A 21,991-nucleotide genomic window follows, 5' to 3' on the forward strand; every position below is an offset into this window, starting at 1 on the left:
ATTTATTGATAAAAATACTTTAAATGCATTAAACACTAGTGCATAAAAAATACCGAAAGTAAAGATTTATCTGCTGGTATGATTATATACGATCATTTCATATTCCTTCACCAATCGAAATTGAATGTTAAGTTTTTTTTTTGTTTTTTTTTTTAAGCGACTATTCGAAAAAATTTAAAACATTCGAAATTATCTATTACTTACATTGTAAAATATACATACAAAATGAATTAATAACAATTTATAATAGAACATTATCGTTGTAAACGAGAAATCTTTATACAAAGTAGATTTTTATCACCAATGGCTCTATATCACCAAAACCGCTATCGTTTCATTGTCATGCAATGCCATCCCTTACAGTATAATCGGTTACGTTCACTTCGTGTTATATTACTCTTAATCGACGGACGCACGCATGTGATGTGCTTTGAGACAATGTGCTTTTTTCCGGTGACCCCGTAGATATCGTCTGTTAATGTGTAAATAGCGTAGGAGCGAATGTAACTTTTCGATCACAAGATCAATCATGCAACCTACGCGCACGAAAACTGATTATCATGAGAATTACCGGAATGATGACGATTATGATGGTAATGGTTAAGCCCGAAAGTTGGTTGCTCAATATTAAAGTTGAAATTATGATTAATGGAAATAAAAGATAATCTGTCGAGTAGTAAAAATGCAGTTTACATTTGGGCAAACAGCTATAATATTAAAATTTCGTCTCCTTAATTACAATAACAAATTAAGCATTAACAAATAATACAATGTTTAAAAATCATTGCTAGAATATTTTTAAGTTAATTAGTATGTTAACGGAATATATAATATACACTTATTGCATGAATTTGTATAATTGTTCAAATTCCTTTTCAAAGTATCCAAATGATTTTACGATCCGATAATTAAACCAATTATAACTTATAAATACTTAAAGTATAATATCATTATCGACAAGAATTAAAATTTGAGCTTTTACTAGTTTTATTGCTATTAACCAATAGAATTTCAAGTCTCAAGACTTGAGTTTCTCAAGTTATAGAGTATAGAGTGGTTTTTGTAAACAACGTTAAACTCTTATTAGATTACAAGAATACATAGTAATGAATAATAATAATAAAAAAAAAAAAAAAAAAAAACTTACCGAAAGTATGATGAACTGATCAATTCAAAAAATTGAAAAATAACATAAAGATTCCTTGGCTTTCTTGACAAAAGATCATTATGAAATTTCAGCGATAAAAATATCGTGTTTCTTTTTCAATGAATTTTAAGTTTTCTTTATATATGAGTGCTAAATCAAATAAAGTGAATAAGTAAAGCTGAAAAAGTACCCCGTTATTTTGGATATGCAATTCATAAAATTAATTCCAAACAGAAATTGAGTCCAATCACAAAAAAAATAAATAATAATTTTTATTTGCTTAAAAACAAAACTCTCCTACATAAAGTCATTGCCGTTTGTAAATTTAATGTTACAACCAATTAAAAATGTTATGAATTATTAAAATTTCAATTTTTCAATTAACAATTGTCAACTAAACCATTAATATATTTAATATTATATTATGTTTATCGTTGAAAAACAATTTTGACGTGCATTACTAAGTTAATGACTTATTAATTAAATTATTACTAATTAATGATATTAAATTATTATTTAATTTGCCTTACAAATACTATGTCAATTTTTTAATATACAATTAGAAATTTTTGTCTTTAAATTTATATGCTGTGCGTACTAAAAATTTTTGGAAAAAATATTGGCAAACTTACCGGTACCGCTAATATTAATCGATACATTTAGAAATCTAAAATGTTTGTGTATGCATCATTGCTACAGTCACAATTGTCTTATTGGAGTAGAATTTAATAATATAATCGATTACGTTTCCTTCGTGTTAGATTACTTTTAATTAATTGACGAATGAAATCATGACCATTCTGCTCTTGTAAGGATACAAAATTTTCTACAATAAATACGTACATTAAAAACAATCAAATTTGGTAATCTATACGATTAAAATTTTCAACGCCGGAAATTTCAATCAAGCGCGTGATTAAAATAAGCAAGTGAAACATGAATAAAATTTTACCCACATATCCCTCTATACAAAAAGTTACAAATAAAAAAATGCATTTGCTGTACCCAACATGTTTTTAAATTATTTTAAAATTTGATATGAAAATTAAAGACATGATATTCGTTGTTTCTATATATATTAGCTTTACAATATATAAGGTGTATAAATGTTTATGCATTCTTAAATTACGAAAAATTTATTGATTTATTTATTAATTATTGACGACGAGGCAGCCGTAGTAATTGCATAAATGGATAACTCCAGTATTTACAATTATTTATCTCGATTTATATTTTCAATTGTATATAATAAGATTTGTATGATAAATTGTCAGTTTATCAATTTATGTATTTGTGCTGCAATTAGTCAAAACTACTTTCATCAGTCATCTATATTTTACATATTTTATATCTTAATTTGCATATTAACGCGTGAACGATTATTTTTCCATTGTTTCACGAAAAATATACAAAACATATTCCCCATAATAAAACGTAGTAATTATAAATTATATTTTTTGAAATAAAATATTGTTTATATACCTATAGGTATATTATAGATATGAAATAGGTAAGCTTTTTCTAATTTACGGAATCACTGTCTATAATATCTATATCATTGTTTTTATTGATAAGTGTTAAAAAAAAAATTTTTTTGTTGTTAAATATGATACTTAAGAGATAAATTCTATAACGATTATATTGTATTGTATTTATAAATATGGACAAATACATGTATATCAACTATAAGTAAAGTCATTGAAACTTTTAAATGAATTCCTGAAAGGCCCGTGTTGTATTTTTCAAATAGTGTCGCCATCTAGTCCATAACATCAGAATCACAAGGATAATTAATTTGTCGATAATATTAATAATATAAAAGCAAGTCGGCGCTAATGATTATTATTATTATTATATTTCATAAAAACAAATATTTCAATATGAATATTTTTTTTAACTACTATATATACATGAAAACGAATTTTTTTCATTTTATTTTAACTTTAGCGTGATGTTTTGCAGTACAAAGATTGGCATTGACTATTTTAGCAAATTATATTATCAATTTTTCCATATATATATATATATTATAAGAATTATTTTTCTATTAATATGTATAATTACTTGAATATTTTATACAAAATTCATATTTTAATATCTTATCGTAATGCGTTCTGAAAGGTATCAGAGGTAAATTCAATTAAAGACATAATGATGTTTCTGTAATAAAATATGTATTATTAAAAGTTTTCAGAAACTAATAAATTCAATTATAATTTAAATCACAACACATCATTTATTGATGAGTGCTACATTAACATGCGTTGATCATTATAATAAAAATTTAAAAAAAAAATACATATTTAACCAACGGATAACGGATAATCGTACAGTATTTGATTAATTACATGCACAAGAATTTCTTTAATATAAAAAATTCGCCCATCCATTTGCTTTCAACAATAGCAAATACTCACTTTCTCGACAATACCCTCAATATATGCATACATCTCATAATAAAATATTCTAAATTCTTTGTACTCTAAATACCATCAAGTATTACGGTAAAAAGTTCTCAGTTATGAAAAACACAAAAATTATTATTGCGATGAAATATTTTTTACAAAAATTTGTCTTCCATACTGGATTAGACGAGATACAATGCCGTGCTATATTTTCACGAGACATACATTATAATGGAGATTCGAATTTAAAGTTGAAGAAAAAGAGAGAAGCTTCCTAAATGTTTTCTATTTGACAACAGTTTCATCGGCATGGACCACGCGAAATGCTGGACAGCAACGAACGACGTCGGATTGCTGTCTCAACTCGACGCACACGCGTATGCCTACAAGTTCTCTAACTTTAGCATCCGATCCCAAAATAACCCAAGTAGGTAGGCTGCCGATGCCGCTATCCTTCTCATCATTGGTCATAATCGTCAGTAGCACGGTGCCCACAGTCATAGATAAACCTTCAGGAGGCTGCATTTTCCGCTGTACCCTCTCATCACTTTTTGATATCTCTCTCTCTCTCTCTCTCTCTCTCTCTCTCTATATATATATATATATATATATATATATTTATATATCTGTCTGTTTCTATATCTCCATTTCACATTAAATCTAATGTATCTATTTGTCATTTTGCGACAGCTGTAAGTTCACAATACCGAATCAACTTTACTTCATCTAGCAGCATGGATAAAGCGGGTAATTACTGCGCATCGATGAGCAAACATTACATGTCGGTGATTATTATTGTTCATTTATAATTCTTTAAGAATAAAAAAAAGTGTATTTCTCGTGGATAATAGCTTGCTCAGGCAGATAAATTAATGAACAAATATCAGTGATATATTGTGATACCGCGAGTCTTCTTAATTACGATATTCATTTTGTTGAAGTAGAATTTAGACAAAATTTGCCAGTGATGGTTTAATGAAGCATTGTGCAATAAGTAATGCGTTAAAACGAGCCTACGTATCTCTATAAATAAATAAATAAATAAATAAATAAACCGTTCAAGATTTTAAAAGGCATTTCAAATAGCAGCAACTGTCACAAAGTTTAAAATTTTTATGACGGGAATAAAAATAAAATATTATAAATACCGGCTAAAGGATAAAATATTCATTATAAAAACAGTGGTTTAACAACTACAAATGACAGTTACATTTCTATCGTTGTCTTAAGTTACTTTATCTTTAAGCAACTTATTATTCGATTCTGGATGCGTATAATCGTCAAAACTGCATTACAATATGCACCACGAGCAATCAGGAAGTGAGCAACGCTTAATAAGAGATTTAACGGAAGTGATATATAATGAATAAATAATTGTATTGACAAAACAAAACAAAAACAAAAGATAATAACCAAAAATTCAAAATTAACAACAAACACAATTTCGATTAACTAATAAATTGCGTAATTGAACATATCATTGGCCTTAAATGTTAAGATGTTTATCAAAATAATTGATTTTTAAGTAAGTTGCACATTGTTTTACATTATGATAATTACATTTCCATAATATCCTGCATCGTACATCTTAATACTAACGTATTTTACTATTAATTATTGATATTCATATTTCTTACTTTCATTTGTAGAAGAAAATAGGATTCATTAAAAATAATGTTCTAATAATCTTTTCCATGCACAACCTTTAAACATTTAACAACGCACATCATAAATAACCTATTTACATACATTATTCGTTGTCCTCGTATCGTAGTATCAGTGCTATGATGGACAATGGAGGGCAAAAAAATAAATAAATAAATAAATAAATGTCCGCTTATTGTTCTTTATATACATTCAGATTTATGTATTTCTCTGCAAAATACTACGAGGCAGTCGTGCGTTAAGTGTAACAAACCGCATCCCAAGTTCATCACTTTTCCTCACATCTATTATCCCCTCGTTTCATTGCGAAAAAGCTCAAAGAATTTATTTTCTGGATGCAGGTAGGCCAACGATCGCGTGATACATATGTACCTTAATCGTTTTATTGCACCATTATTACAGTTGTCTACTATAACTTTAATCGTACTTGAAATTTCGATTACTAATTATGATTCGTGCATTATAAAAAATGATTCTCGTCACGCCTCGAACTTTCGATTCAATCGAAACTCAACACTTTGAGTAGATGATGTTTCCTTTCAGAACATCAATTTATCTCCCATACGAGATTAATATTGATACGATACTTTGGTATTTTAGAATATATCATAAATATCTTCAATCATAGATTATTTATACTCGTTAACAATTGTAAATTGTTATTTTGCAATATTCTATCGTCTCGATGTAATACGTACTTTTCCAAAATCTACTAACTCAAATTACCTTCATCATTGCTGTATTTTTATTTACAATATTATTTTTTAATTACTTTAAGCAACTGAAGTTGTATATGATAAAAGAATCAAACATTTAATACAATAAATATAAATAAACTCTTATTTTATCGATATATTACAGTGTTAGTGTAATTATACTTAATTAATTTAATTAACAGGTTAAAATGTTTAACATAAGCATTCTTAACAATATTGGAAAAAATAATCCGACATTACTGTTGTCCATAATATTTTTTTCTATTTATTTCAATTACAATAGAATATAGAATATAATTCATAAAAGAATACAAATATCGATCCTTTTCACGATTCAAATTGACAATATTTTGCCGACGATATCGCAAATAATATTAATAATAAACAGTAACGATTATGTCGATTTGCAAGTGACCATTTCCATAAAAATACATTTTTAAAGAATCGAATAAAATTCTTAATACAAATATTATCAAAATTGATGTAAAATTGTATATAATATATTTTCGGTGTTTTTAACGATCGTTGAGAGCAAACAAATGACTCGAACTTCAAAAAAAATAAAATAATTTTTATCATTTATAACTTATAAAAACATTATTGAAGTAACTTCTTATTGAAATAAAACCTTTTCTTTTAAATTAATGTCGTATGAAATATAATTTGTTCTTCTAATTAACTATTTTAATTTTCAAACTAATATCTTCGGCTTACTAATAAACATGGCGATTAAAGACACTTTCACTATTTAAATAACGAATACTGCGTTTCAATAATACAATTTTTATTGAAGTTCTCTTTAATTTTTTATTTACCACGTTTCAGATACATATTTTTTTTTTTTATCGGAAAATAGAATTCAGGATTACTATACAAAGAAATGAAATGAATAAACACAGATTTTCAACTTTTAATACATGTGAAATACATTATTTATAACTTTTTTTTTTTTTTTTTTTTTTTTTTAAGGGATAAAGAAAACAAAAGAATTAATATAAGACGATGTGAATTTGATTGTTTATTACAGTAAGACTGAAATTTAAAATAAACGCTGGATTTTTTGGATAGCATGAGAAATTAAGAATTTTAAAGTAATATTTGTAATATTGATGAAAATTTAATAACTACAAATATTTGATTGTAAACAGGCAATGATAGAAGTCTAAAATTAGGTAAACGGATTGTCAAGCCATTATCGAATTAATATTGCTCATTAGCAGTGAAAATAACTGAAGTGATAAGGGAACGCCTGCGGAAGAAAAAGATTTTTGTGCGATTAGATCGTAACGCATGAAAGCCAAACTTATAAATATTGTGATAATACTAGTTATAAGAAAGCATTTGCATGCCATGCCAAGTACACCATTGTAAAGTACATTCAATTACAATCGTTACTGCGCTTGCGCCGAAAAGACGTACCGACCCATATTATCCCGCCAGTACAAAAATATTCGCTTCAATATTTTTTTCATATTTCGTTGTTAGCGATCTGTTTGTGAGTATAATTTACCATATAGGTTACCATATTTAACATGCAAATACATTGTTTTATGATTTTCACTTGTTTTATTTGTCACAAAGTAATAATATGCTTTATCGATAGCTATTTTAGTAAAATAATCATAAAGTAATGTATTTCGGTTAAGAAATTATTATTATCATCATCATCATCATCATCATCATCATCATTATTAATATTTATTTGTAATATTTTTATAAAAACAGGTTTATTGTTATTGTAAGCTCGAAAAAAAATCGTTCCCAAAAGTAATTCAAACACCAATTAATACATAATCGTTAAGAACAAACATTTACGGATAAATATTATTTTTTGACAATTCGTTTAATCACTTCATTCCCTAGTTTAAACGAAACGCTACATTTTTAATTGGTCATTATTGTTCGAGAATGGAAATTCGTAATTTGTGTACATGGCTATAACTGAAACTAAATACTCATTCGCAGAAAGCAAAGTTTTCTTTACCAATATCAATTTAACGATTTTACTTTAGATGCAGTAATCATGGAGGACAATGTATCAGGTAACTCAATTGTGCCTAGTACAGGGGAAATTCTCGATATTAAAGTAAGTCTTAAAAATATTATTAATTTTTAAAGCTAATTTTTCTTTACATAACCTTACTATTTTCTCATCTTTTACCTAGATACCTAGATTAATCGTAAAATTATTATTCTAAAAATTTTCGACAAAAGCCCTTCATATGATTGATCGGTCAATTTTTAACACTTTCCAATTTTTTTTTTTCTTTTAAAAAGTTCCTTACATCTTGACAATTACCTTAATATAATTTTTCATATAATTGACAACGAAAGCTTCGTTTCTTTAATCTTCATGACCTTATCTTTTCATTTTAATACGAAAAATTCTATCAAATTTAAATTAAAAAAATTTCACTTTTTTATATATACTTAAATGAAGAACAGATATTTAAAGTTGTGAGAATTAATATAATGTGTGTATAATGAGCAAAACATATTTTCAACATACCAAAATTACATCTCTATATAATCATTTATAGTAGAATTATATGAAATATAATCAATATATTCTAATATTGTAAAAAGCAATAAATTATCAAATGTAATGAAACTAATTTTTTTTTTTTTGTAAATATGATATATGTTATTTGAAGGATTGTACAAATGATTTGAATCGTGTCAAATGAAATAACAACTTTACGAATATGATATTTGAATTAGATTTTATATAAAAAAAAAAAAAATTAAAAATAAAAAAATGAAGAAAAAAAAACATAGTAAAGCTACCCATATATTAATAAATTATTGAAAATTAGATTTTTCAATTTACAAATCATATTACTTTAAATTGTATTGATATTTTCATTTTTTAGAACGAATAAAAATTAAATTTTAAAATTTTTAACCATTATTTGACATTTATGTCCAGTTTATCATTAATATAGTATCGTATTCTCATATTTCATTTTTCTTGAAAATTTAAAGTAATTTCATAATTAAAATATTATTTCTAAAATTAACAAATTATATTTTTATTTATTAAAAAAATGAAGGACAAACTTGAAATCAAGAAGGTTAATAAAAACTCAAAAAAAAATAAGAAAAGTATAGAAGATATATTGAATACTTTGTCCAACCATAAAACATCGGAAGAAAAGTTACTTGCTTTGTGCAGTTCATATTTATGTATAGATCGTAAATCACTAAACCTCTCCAAGGAGATGAATAAAAGGCTATTGAGTGTTCAACGAGAAAATGAACGATTGGAGTCTGAAAAAAATAAGGCTTTACTATTAAAAGATAAATTAGCAACTATGTTTCGTGATTTGAATATGAAATTCAGAACTTTGAAGATGGATAATATTTCAAAACTGAAAGATGAAGAAGAAAAGAGAAAGGAAGTATCTACTAACTTTCAAAAGCAATTCAATGAATTTAACGAATTAATATCTCAATTGAATGAGAAAAACTTACAGTTAAATAAAGATAATGATCAAATGAAGAATAAGTATAAAGAAATGTTAGAACACATGAAAGCTGACGAACAAAGAGTTGAACAAATGCAGCAAATTATGAAGCAACAAATTAACAATATGCAAATGCAACTCAAGGAATTGCTACAAGAAAGAGCTAAAAGCGAGGAGATGTTCTTAAAAGAGAAAACTGATCTTCTCACAGTAAGCTTAAATTTATATAGATGATTAATTTTTGTTTTATAACATTCATTATTTGTGCATTTTATTGTTATTTTCAGAAAATAACTGTCTATGAAAATAAACTATTAGAAAAAAATAAAAATGAATTAGAATTACACAAACAAATTGATATGTATTCAAAAAAGTACAAATGTTTTGAGAACACGATGGTAACGAGCAGTAAATTCATAAGTGAATATAATGAAGGCATGACACGGGTATAAATAGAACATTTCATAAATTTTGTAAAGCTATATTATAATAATTATTATTGAATAATTAATTGTAATTATGATTTTTTTCACAGATGACAAGTAAAATTTCCGTACTGGAAAAGGAAACAAATACATGGAAATTACGTTATAAAGCAAATAATAATAAAATACTTCAAATGACAAAGGAAATAATTAATAATGAAACAGAAATTAAAAATTTAAAAAAAAAGTGTAACCAGTTTGAATCTTTATGTAAAGTTTTACAGCAAGAGAGAGTAAAAAGAATAGCCCAATTGAGAAGCTTGTCAAATAATGTTAAAACTGAAAAAAACCAAAAACTTATTAAAACTGTTGAACAAAATGTAAAAGATCCGACTAAATCTAGCTCACTTACGACAAATCTTGTAAATAACAAAAATGATGAACCTAATGTTCAAATAGATGATTTAATAATCGAACCTGATAATCTGAATACAAATAATGAGCAAAATAACAACGATGATGGTATAATATATCAGAGTGATATGCTTTCAGAAATGAGTATTGAAACAAATAGTCAAACACAGGAGGATATACCTGGAACGAATGGTTTAATAAAAGAAACTGAAAATTCAATTACAAATAATAAACAAATTAATAATGATGATGGTATAATTGATCAAAGTGTTATACTTTCAGAAATAAATATCGAATCAAATATTCTAACAAACAAAGAAATACTTGGAACGAATGGTTTAACAAAAGAAACTGAAATTCCAACTACAAGTAACAAACAAAATAATAATGGTGATGGTATAATATCTCAAAGTGTTATGCTTTCAACAATAAGTACTGAACAAAATAGTCAAACACATGAGGAAATACCTGGAACGAATGGTTTAACAAAAGAAACTGAAATTCCAACTACAAGTAACAAACAAAATAATAATGGTGATGGTATAATATCTCAAAGTGTTATGCTTTCAACAATAAGTACTGAACAAAATAGTCAAACACATGAGGAAATACCTGGAACGAATGGTTTAACAAAAGAAACTGAAATTCCAACTACAAGTAACAAACAAAATAATAATGGTGATGGTATAATATCTCAAAGTGTTATGCTTTCAACAATAAGTACTGAACAAAATAGTCAAACACATGAGGAAATACCTGGAACGAATGGTTTAACAAAAGAAACTGAAATTCCAACTACAAGTAACAAACAAAATAATAATGGTGATGGTATAATATCTCAAAGTGTTATGCTTTCAACAATAAGTATTGAACAAAATAGTCAAAGAAACGATGAAATACCTGGAACGAATGATTTAATAAAATCAATGGAAATTCCAACTACGAGTAACAAACAAAATAATAATGGTGATGGTATTATATGTCAAAGTGATATGCTTTCAGAAATACGTATTGAACAAAATAGTCAAACACAGGAGGAAATACCTGGAACGAATGGTTTAACAAAAGAAACTGAAATTCCAATGACAAGTAACAAACAAAATAATAATAAAGATGGTATAATAGATCAAAGTGATATACTTCCGAAAATAAGTATCGAACCAAATATTCAAACAAACGAGGAAATACCTAGAACGAATGATTTAATAAAAGCAACGGAAATTCCAACCCTAAGTAACAAACAAAATAATAATGATGGGGGAATAATAGATCAAAGTAATATGCTACCGGATATGAGTATTGAACCAAATATTATTACAAGTAGTCAAAGTATTTCCTTGGAATCTGATAAACATCAAACAGTCTTACAAGTGCCTCCTAAAGAAACAATTTCAAGTAAAAGTGAGGCTCAATCATTAAATATTGATACATCAGCATACACTTATGCACAAATAAAAGATAATGATTCTGATCAAACAAGTTCTAATATTCGAAAAGTTGCTGAATGTACTAGTGAATCAACATTGGAAATTGACACTGATCATCAAAATTTGGTGAAACAAGATAAACCAAAAATGGATGATATAAAAGCTACAAATAATACAGTATCTCATACAGTAAACAGTAAACAAAAGAAAAAAGTGAAAAAATATAAGGTAAGTTTATAGAACTTTTTTAAGAATATACAAACTAAATAAGCTTCGAAATTCTATTTTTATGTATCCCTTCCTAACAAATATTAAAGTTTGTGTAAAGAATACTCATCGGTTAGCAGTTTATTTTTAAATATATTAATTTAATAAATATTTGCCTATGTGAAATACTAAAGTTTATATTTTTACGATGCATCAACTTTTGTATTTATTAAAAAATTTTAAGGGTTTAAATTAAGAATAAGATGTATAAATTATATTAATTTTTTACATGAAAGTAGGTGTATCGACGAAAAAGGTAATTCAAGTAAATGGTATTAAAAGCATCAAAGGTTTTTTATTTCATACATAATAAATGAAAAAAGATTACGAAATTTCACACAGAAAAACAAATATTTTAAATTACAACTCTTATTTTTAATAACCTTATATATATAATAAAGTTATAAAATTAAGTATTTTAATGAAAAACATTTATTTTTCAGAATCGAAACAAGAAGTAAATAGTGATCAATTCTTCATCAATGAATCACAAATGAAGTAGTAAAGTAATTACAAAATTAATCTATTAGTAGATCCCAGTGACGTTAAATTCTTAGCTTTCGATACTTTGTACCAAATATATATACAAGTATAATAATACTATTTATAAACAAGAATAACTATTAATAACAAATTATAGTTTTTTTTATATATTTGTAGTACATACCTTATTAAGAAGTACATTTTCTAAAAATATTTTTATATTTTCTTTGGAAAATTCGAATGTTTGTCATTAAATGTAATTGTCGTAATTTAGTAGTTGACTAAAGAAGCATGTACATTATATCTAGGCTATTGGATACTTTTACTGCTAATATATTTAATTTTCCGTAGTATGTGAACTTAATTGTTATTAAAATTAAAACAAATTAATTCACAATTACACATTACAGTTAGATAAAACAAATTAATAATCGACTTCTTAAAATACACTTTTCTTTATGACAAAAAAGTATTAATTGTGTTGTAGTCTCTATAACAATCCAATGCAAAAAAATAAAACATAATACTCATTTAATAAGACTAAGAAGGAGCTATATATATATTTGTAAAAGTATTTGCAAATATTACATTAAAAAGTATAAATATATTATATTTAAATCTGTATTTTTTTTTTTTTTTTTTTTTTTATTTCAAAATAATGGTTTGGTGACAAATTTATGTGAAATTTGACTTAATATACATTCTATAAATATAAGTACGTTCAAAATAATTTCGATCAAAGTCGACCAAAAACATCAAAAACCATTGGCCTTTATGACTATATATCAGAAAAAAACTACATATTTATTTATAAATAATATATGTCTAAAAAAGTAAGTTTCAATTAATGTACAAAAAATATTAGTACAATTTAAAACAGGTGAAAATTTTTATAATTTTCTTAACAATTTTTCATTATCTACTTAATAAATGAAATATTAACATAAACTAATATAACGTTTATTATACATATTAACATAACTTAATACAATAGCATTATTATGGCATAATTATATTCCTCATAGCCTAGAAAATAAAATAAAGAAATAAATAAAAAGTATAAAACCAAGCAACGACCAATATAATTTCAATACATTTAACATATTCAACAAAAAGAAAAAAAGCTTTTAATTGATGATGCAATAGAACAAATTGTTAGACAACGTAGTTATACGACAGAGCAAATTTAAATTTGACAATAAACTTTATTAAATAATTTATTAAAAAAAAATATTTAAATGTTCTTTGAGTTGACAAATAAAAATATATTAAGTAAGACGTATAAAATAATCGTAAAACCGTTACATTTACAAAAATCACATGATTCTAATGAAAATCATTAATTAAATAATATAATTCACAGTAGTATTATTATAGACACCAATTAAAACTTATAGACTTATTAATAATCTTAAACGGCTACACATACCCATCATAATCATTAAAATGAAAATAAGTCAAATAATGACAAAAAGAACGCAGTCGATCCTTATTAAGAGCGAAAATTTTTTAAATTTCCAATCCACGTAAAATTTTTTTACCAACTTTATAATAAACAAGATTATGATCGAATGTAATTATTGTGATAGAATGCCAGATAAAATTTTAGCGAATGCAACATTTTAAGTAGGACGAGCCGAGTATAATAAAGAAGCATCTGTCAGTTTTGGCACGCTTCTTGGCTTTGTGACAGAATGTTGCGGTTGTCTGATTTTGTAAAGGAAATTTTTTTTATAATGCTTGAACAGTTTGTTTCAATAGAATGGAAATTCTACGCTAAATTAACTATCAAATATAAATAAACACTGACCACAAGACCAAAAGTTCGGACGGATCTCATTGATTATAGACATATACCGTTCATCTTTAATTACAAAAAGTGTTAAGAGAATAATTAAATTAACTTTATTGTTACGCTAAAGAGGAAAGTTCTGTTGTGAAAGCATAGATTTGATATTTTACAGAAAACTTTTATACATTAACAATGGCCGAATTGACGGTACATGTATATTAAGTTTTTTTATCTTATTGAAACGCAATTGACAAGTTATTTGGTGAAACAAACTTTTTGAAAACTAAAACTATGTTAAAAATTTTACAAAAATTTAGTTTATTGTTTTATAATTTTTTTTTTTTTATCATAATATGTGAATTCAATTTATATAAAATTAATTTCTATTATTTTCAATATTTTCTTTAATTTCCATATGAAAAACGATGAGAAAAATTCTTTAACGGAACTTCATAAAGTTAATGTATGCATTTGTATTTTATGCTTTATATAAATTCATTGTGATTATGACGAAAAGTTGTACATTTGATTCAAGTTGTTTTACATAAATAAATGATAATATAAATATTTGTGAAATTATATATCCTGTTATGTTAGGAACTTGAATATGAGATAGAGTTACAAATTTGTCAAGAATTAAAGATATATGAAATCTATAATTAATCTGTATATCGCAAAATAGCTGTATTAATAATTATTATTGAGAAAACTGAGTAAATAGTTTTCATTTTCATTATTTTGTAAGATTATTGTATATTAATTGCGTATTCTCAGACTATTGATATATTACTTAACAATTAATCATAATTCAAATAGTTTGTTTTTTTTTTCTTTTTGTTTACATTTGACTTAAAATGTTAATTTTTCCAATGGAAATCAAAGAATAAAATTGATTTGTAAGAATCACGAAGAATAAATATCCTATTATTACCCTCTTATTTATATATGAAAATTGCTTGTTTTTAGCCATTGATCTTATAATTTACCTTTATGTAATGCTATATTTTATGTATGGAACTGTGTATGCAAATTGAAAACTGCAGCACCGATTAATTTTTAATTTCACTTTCAAATCACGATATTATGGTTATAAAACTCTTCTACCAATTGCTTGACCTATGAAATCGACTTTTTTGTAGCCAGTCTCTGTAGACAAATTTAGATAATCTTCTTAGTGCCAATACATTCATCTCCAGTATTCTTTTTCTTTTTCTTTATCTTCTTTTGTTTTTCGAGATTTCAATCAAAGCTTTGCGACTGTATACACGAATGCATACACATGCATGTCGATCCCGTTAGCGGCCTATGCCGGTTGTTGGGAGTGGGTCAGCTGTATGTATCTCCTTTCGATTCCCATAGGACTCTCTCTCTCTCTCTCTCTCTCTCTCTCTATCTCTAGCCTATCATAGATACAGGCACAATCTTATTATATTTAAAAAAAAAAAAAAAAAAAAAAAAATTGTCATAAATATATAAACGCATGTCTTCGTGGTCGGATATTTCAAAGTACAATTTAGTAATGCTCTACTTACTCATTCCTAATATTAAAGTGCAAATAATTTAAAGATCCGAGTGTCATGATCATTCCAATGGAGTAACATTTACATTTGATTATAATGTAACCGCAGACGGTCGACTCGACTGCTGCTTAACGCGAATCGTTACTTTTAAAAGGGCGCTGGACTAATTTCATGAATTGAATGTGTCGTATAAACATGTGCGGTGCGAAATGATGAGGAAGAAGGGGAAAAGGGTTAGAGGACCTCAGGTTGACAAGTTGCGAGAAATCCAATTACCTGCGTCGAGTGTCCAGCATAAGGTGCGCAACTATACCATTACGGCTTTGCAAATATATTTTTTCTCCCATGCTCCTCTTCCATCTCCACCTGTCCCAACCTCCGCTCTCTCCATCTCACTCGCGACCGTACGGGGCCCGTGCAAACACGCCATTGACATCGTGGGTCCCCATGGTGGGGCCTTGCCTCTCTTTCACTCTTTCTCGAAAGCGCGCGCGCATCAGTGCTTGGCCAACTCGTGTGCACACTCCTCGACTCCGATCGCGGATATCCTTCAAACGATCGATAGTTTCTCTATTATCGCTTATCGGACGACAGCCCGCCACCCGCCCTTACCTGGATTCCCGTGAGGAACTCTCAAAATTTCCATTACGATAGCGTACGGGAGGACGGGAATCTGGCCCGTGCACATTGACATTAAACTGGAGCGGCAGACATGAAGATAGCAACGACGCTGTTTCTCTTCGTTGTCGTCGGTACGTAATTGTTTACGGGAGAGTCCTTTGACAGTGGACACGAGTGGGAGATTAAAGCAAACTCGCCAGCACATGACAGTATCGAGTTTTATGGGAGTTCAACCTACTTCGAGCCGCGCGTTATGTCGACATGACAAAAAATTGGCGCGTGCACTCAGACAGCATAGGGTCATTTTCTTTTTTTTTCTCCCCCCCCCCCCCCCCCAACCTAAACGCAGTAATGTTGTTATTTCTTTACTAGGAACGACGTGCAACTGTAAAATTTGCAAATCGTGTATATTTAATTCGTGTGAAACCAAGCGTGCCAATGAATAGTAATTGATCGAGGAAACGAAAAATGAGTTCAAATTTTGTTGTGTGCACACATTTACGTGTTATTACACGTATATAACAATTAAGTCCTGTGATGTTTTTAAATTGACAGCGTTAAATTAATCGATGTGATGTAGAGTGCAATTTTATTCATCTATTTTTTGTACTATTTAATGATACCTAACGATGAAATAATAAAACTAAATAAAATTAATTTTTAATAATTTGAACGGTCTGTATTAACTAATTGCGCTTTTACGTTTAGCTATATAAATTTAATAATAATCATTGTTTTCATAATCGGATATATCTGTTTAATCTTATTTTAGAGTTATTGTGTAACAACAAGTAACTTCATTGGATGGGCTTTCGATACCGTTGCTTTGTAAATGAACTTTCATAAAAACAAAAAACTATTGCTATTAACAGAAACTTGAATTTTCTTTGAACATGTGCTTTACTCTAATTATAATAATTTTTCAAATAAATTCTCCAGTCCTTTATTCATATAATTCAGTAATATTAATAGAAACTGAATTGCATATTCGGATTATTTATTGAATATGAAACCATTGTGTATCATTATAAAGACTATACTTTTGTCACTTTCCAACGAAATTTTTTCTTAGAGTGAGTTTGCTTTATCTCATATGCTAAAGTGTAAACAATAAATAAAATAGTTTCTTGACATTTTAAACTATGTATTAATGAATAACTAAATTAATCGATAGTTTTGTTTCAAAATTATTTTTTACTAAATTCCGATATTTAATAGGATTTAAAGTACGACTACGAATTCGTTGAAAATTAAGGTCCGAAAGATTTTATTAAAACGACTGTGTTGATGTATTTCTGTTTTAATAAATGCGATATATGTAGTATTAAAATTTCAATATAAGATGTAAATACATATCGATAAGATGTGCATTCGTTAATATACATGATGAAATTTATTTATCCAAAAATTAAGAATTCGTACAAATTATTTAAATTCATTATTGAATTATTGTTTACACTATTTAATAAATAACAATGTATTTTTATCACTATTATCATTGGGTTAAAGTTCGCTAAGAAATTATTACTTGGTCTCTTATTGAGCAAATATTTAATTAAAATTTACTTAAAATTCTATCATGCAAAGCATTACTAATTTAAGAAAAAATATATTAAAAAACTGAGTTTACATAAGATAATAATATTTAAGTGATAAAAAAAAAGTTATACACAACATTAGTACATTAAGAAACTTGCGATAATTGGGCTTGTAATTTTCAATAGAAAAACAATTTTTAGCTTCTGTATTTTACAGCGATAAATTTATCAACTCCATTTAGAAAAATAAATAAAACTAATTTATAAATAATTTTTAAAAGAAATGTAATACGTACTCTATACTCTACATCTGAAGATATAATGAATTTAATCTCATACGAATGTATTATAATAAAATTTCTAAAAACTCTTGACAAATTTACTTTTATGTATATATATATATATATATATTCTGTGCTATCAACTTTTTAATTTCTAATTTCTTGACTGACACTAATCTTCTAAAGAATTTCATTAAATAACCAAATATTTAATTTTTCTTACTATAATTAGACTAACTTACTATAATTAGAATCTTAGTAGTTATATTAAACTTTTTTATAAGATGCTGTACATAGTTAAACATAAAATTATGTAAATATTATGGTAATAAAATATATTATTAAGAGATGTGTAAATACAATTCAAAAGAGTATATTATGTAAATCCTCGTTCAACTAATTATAATAAATTAATAATCAATTATTTTAAAACATAGTCTTAGGTGATATCAATACAATATATATCGAAATTGTATTCTATATTTCAAATTGTTGAAAATACATAATATTTCATGCTTAGGATAATGTAATTGACAGACAACAATTTTAACTCCGTTTTCATTCAATTTTTTCCAATTGAATATAATGATTTCTAAATATATATAATCAAATACATTATTATTAAATTTGAAAAGTCAGTGAGACTTTTTAAGACAACGCATTAACGCTGACTTAATTTAATAATAATATATTCAATTAAGTAATTAAATTAAACTCATTTCTCATTGAAACATTGAAATTTGTATATAAGATACAATAAACCGATGACATATTGTATGCATAAGATTGCATTAAAAAAAAATAGTATTTAATAATAATAAAAAATTGGTACTAATTATAATTACGATGATACATATAAGCATATAATAAATATATAATATTAAATTCTAATTGTATAAATATATATCTTCTGTTGATAATAAATGATTAAAATATAGTTCAAGGCGTATAAACATTTCATTCAATGCATTTTAATTGATATTAATGTTAGAGCACTTTTATAAAAAAAAAAATAAATAAAAAAAAACACTTAACGTCAAGAGTGAAGAAGCAATTATTTAAAATATCATTGATAATTGAAAAAAATAGCAATGAATATTATGGTATTAATAAGTTAGGTTGAATTTTTTTCTGTTTGCTAGGACATCCAATACATATACAGTTTATAAAATCAAATATTCAAATAATTTTAAATACAATTCTAAAATAGAATTACGTATTTTATGCTTTAATAAAATTAATATTACATTATCAAATTTTAATATTTATTTACACAATTGTTTATTTTTCATAATATATTGTAAAATATACTAGTTATGAAATATATATTTATATATATATATATATATATTTTTTTTTAATAAAAATGTTTGCATAAGATATGTTGTATAAAAAATAAGGTTTTAGTTAATTGGAATATTAATGATAAATCATCCTGAAAAAAACTTCAATCGAAATAGAATTTTTGCATTGCTTAAATTTATTCTACATAAAATTAATATACAAAATTATGAAGCATTTAATTTCACCATCATAAAAACTTTTTAAATGATTATTTTATTTCGAACTCCATCTTCAATAATACATTATTTATATCTATTTTTATTTAATAACATTCTTCATTTTTAGATTTTATATACATATAAATAATGCAAATGTTATATAAATATATTATATAGGATTATGTACATATAAATTTCGCATCGCATGAATAAATATTTATTACAATACGCTTTAATCGACTAAACTTCAATTACTTTGTTCAATATTTATATCGAGACGTTAATAGAAATATAAGATTATTATTTGATTAATCAAATAAATTAAAAGATCCAAAAGGATATTTCATCAAAGGATACGATATATAATTATCTTTTCCTCTATTTTTGTAATCCATGATATTTACATATGAGGAATTTTACACATTGAATTAGTCAAATCAGATAAATATATCTGATTAAATATATTTAGGTATTTACGCAAGCTTAAACTTTAAATAATGTATATTACGATTTAATATAATTAACGATAATGTCTGCATTTCCATTGAAATATATTTTGAAAATAGCCATTAAATTTTACATTCCACATATTTTATTTAAATAACATGCATTATCATGAAATCGATATTAATTATTTCAGTACAACAAATTTTCTATCACATTCAATTTTTATGAAATGTTGTCCGCTTAATCTTCCAATCATTACAAATTATTAGCTCTTATCGATAAATGTTCTATGTACAAACGAATTACATTAAGTACGAGTGATAATAAATATACGATTATAATCAGATAGAGGCATTGTCGTTTTTATTCACTGATTTCGAAATTAAAATCTAAATTTAATACTTTGATTACTATAATAATAAAGAATAACAAGGATTGGACGATTAAATGTCAAAATAGAACGATATTGAAAGTTAATAAGTGCCACTCTGCGATGAATATCACAGCTCCGGTAATAATGACTCTTCTTATAGAAAACTAAAGAAATCTATAAATGTATCTATAATTACAACAGATACCGACAACTATTTTTTTTTACATAATGCATAAATCACATAGTCCTAAGAGAGAGAGAGAGAGAGAGAGAGAGAGAGAGAGAGAGAAAGAAAAGAAAATATCATACTTCGTTTTAATAATATCTTATAAATATGCGTTTTTATAAAGAAAAGTGAATACACAGTTATGGCATTCGCCTAGTCTGAAAATTAATAGGTACGGATAAACTACGTACATTCAGAGAATCATATATAACAATAATATTCTCGAAAATATTGCTTTCACTTTCCATATGGATTTAATGTATGGATCGATATATTATAACAATTAGGCAAAAATTTAATGATTATTTTATATAAATACCTGAAAGTGAAAAAATAATATTTTTTCGGATATTATTTTGATTCCCTATATTCGGATTAAAAATTCGATACATTTAAATATTTATACGTTGCTGCACTGTTCTTATATTGTATTTTAAACATTACTTAATATAATAAAATTCGTATTTTCATGAAGATTAAAAATAGACAAATTGTTATGAAAGCAGAGGTTTTTTGGGTTTATTCAAATAATTCCAAGAAATTATTGGTCTGCAAAAATATATACATTTATTATTTTGAAACTTATTAATAACAGTCGACTTATTAATGATATTAGGCGATATCACACAATCATTACAAAATTAGTTCTAAAAACGATAGAAATATAATCGAAATAGATATTGAGAATAGAAAAACGTTAATTTCAATAGAAAATTTAATAAAAGAAGTGGTAATTACATAAGTTTTAAAACATTCTTTTGAAAAGGAATTATGTTTAATACGTCGTTCTGATCTTATGAAAAAATTATCTGTAAATTTTCTTTTCAAAAAAAAAAAAAAATATATATATATATATATATATAACATTTTTTTTTCTTTAATTTTTAATAAAATTCATTTAAAAGAATTTAATTTATTTAATAATTATCGTAATAATACATCTTTACATTTAAATTTAAATTATAAATTTTTGTTAATTATATAATTCCTACACGAATAGTGATTTCTTTTTGTTTATGAATTGGATTATTAATAAACTGTTAACTTAAGAGTTAACTTATGAGATTTTCACACGAGTATGAAAAGATAACTTTAATGCCATAAATAATAATTAACATTTATTTTTTTTTTTTTACATTCATAAACTCTATTTAGTTATTTTAAGAATAGTGACGTTCAGCAAAAATTTTAGTATACCGTAAGCTGCCTAGATTTTTTGTTCCATTTTATTATTCCGTTAAAGGAGAATGACCAGTGAACAGGTTTTTTTGACTT

The 21,991-nt window shown here is 25.6% G+C and overlaps 2 protein-coding genes across 4 annotated transcripts in view; both read left to right on the top strand.

Annotated features, from left to right (window-relative positions):
• Positions 1-4,040: 4,040 nt before the first annotated feature.
• Positions 4,041-12,757, top strand: LOC105359485 (putative uncharacterized protein DDB_G0286901). The gene is made up of 7 exons (XM_011496099.1): positions 4,041-4,085; positions 4,243-4,299; positions 7,946-8,019; positions 8,987-9,610; positions 9,688-9,846; positions 9,936-11,894; positions 12,377-12,757. The coding sequence occupies exons 2-7, from the start codon at positions 4,287-4,289 to the stop codon at positions 12,392-12,394; spliced, it is 2,847 nt and encodes a 948-aa protein (XP_011494401.1). The 5' UTR covers positions 4,041-4,085; positions 4,243-4,286; the 3' UTR covers positions 12,395-12,757.
• Positions 12,758-16,229: 3,472 nt separating this feature from the next.
• Positions 16,230-21,991, top strand: part of mtg (mind the gap) — a 29,685-nt gene continuing 23,923 nt past the window's right edge. For all 3 annotated transcript variants that reach the window (XM_011495800.1, XM_011495799.1, XM_011495801.1), the window contains exon 1: positions 16,230-16,480. In XM_011495800.1, the coding sequence (XP_011494102.1) occupies positions 16,441-16,480 (40 nt within the window). In that variant the 5' untranslated portion in view covers positions 16,230-16,440. The remainder of the gene's footprint in view (positions 16,481-21,991) is intronic.

The sequence above is a fragment of the Ceratosolen solmsi genome, unplaced genomic scaffold, assembly GCF_000503995.2.
Source record: "Ceratosolen solmsi marchali unplaced genomic scaffold, CerSol_1.0 scaffold11, whole genome shotgun sequence".
In the NCBI taxonomy this organism is placed as follows: Eukaryota; Metazoa; Arthropoda; class Insecta; order Hymenoptera; family Agaonidae; genus Ceratosolen; species Ceratosolen solmsi.

Coding starts and splice junctions, on each gene's coding strand:
- LOC105359485 (XM_011496099.1), top strand. Junction 8,020..8,986: donor GGGAAATTCTCGATATTAAA/GTAAGTCTTAAA, acceptor AAAAAAATGAAG/GACAAACTTGAAATCAAGAA. Junction 9,847..9,935: donor ATAATGAAGGCATGACACGG/GTATAAATAGAA, acceptor TTTTTTTCACAG/ATGACAAGTAAAATTTCCGT.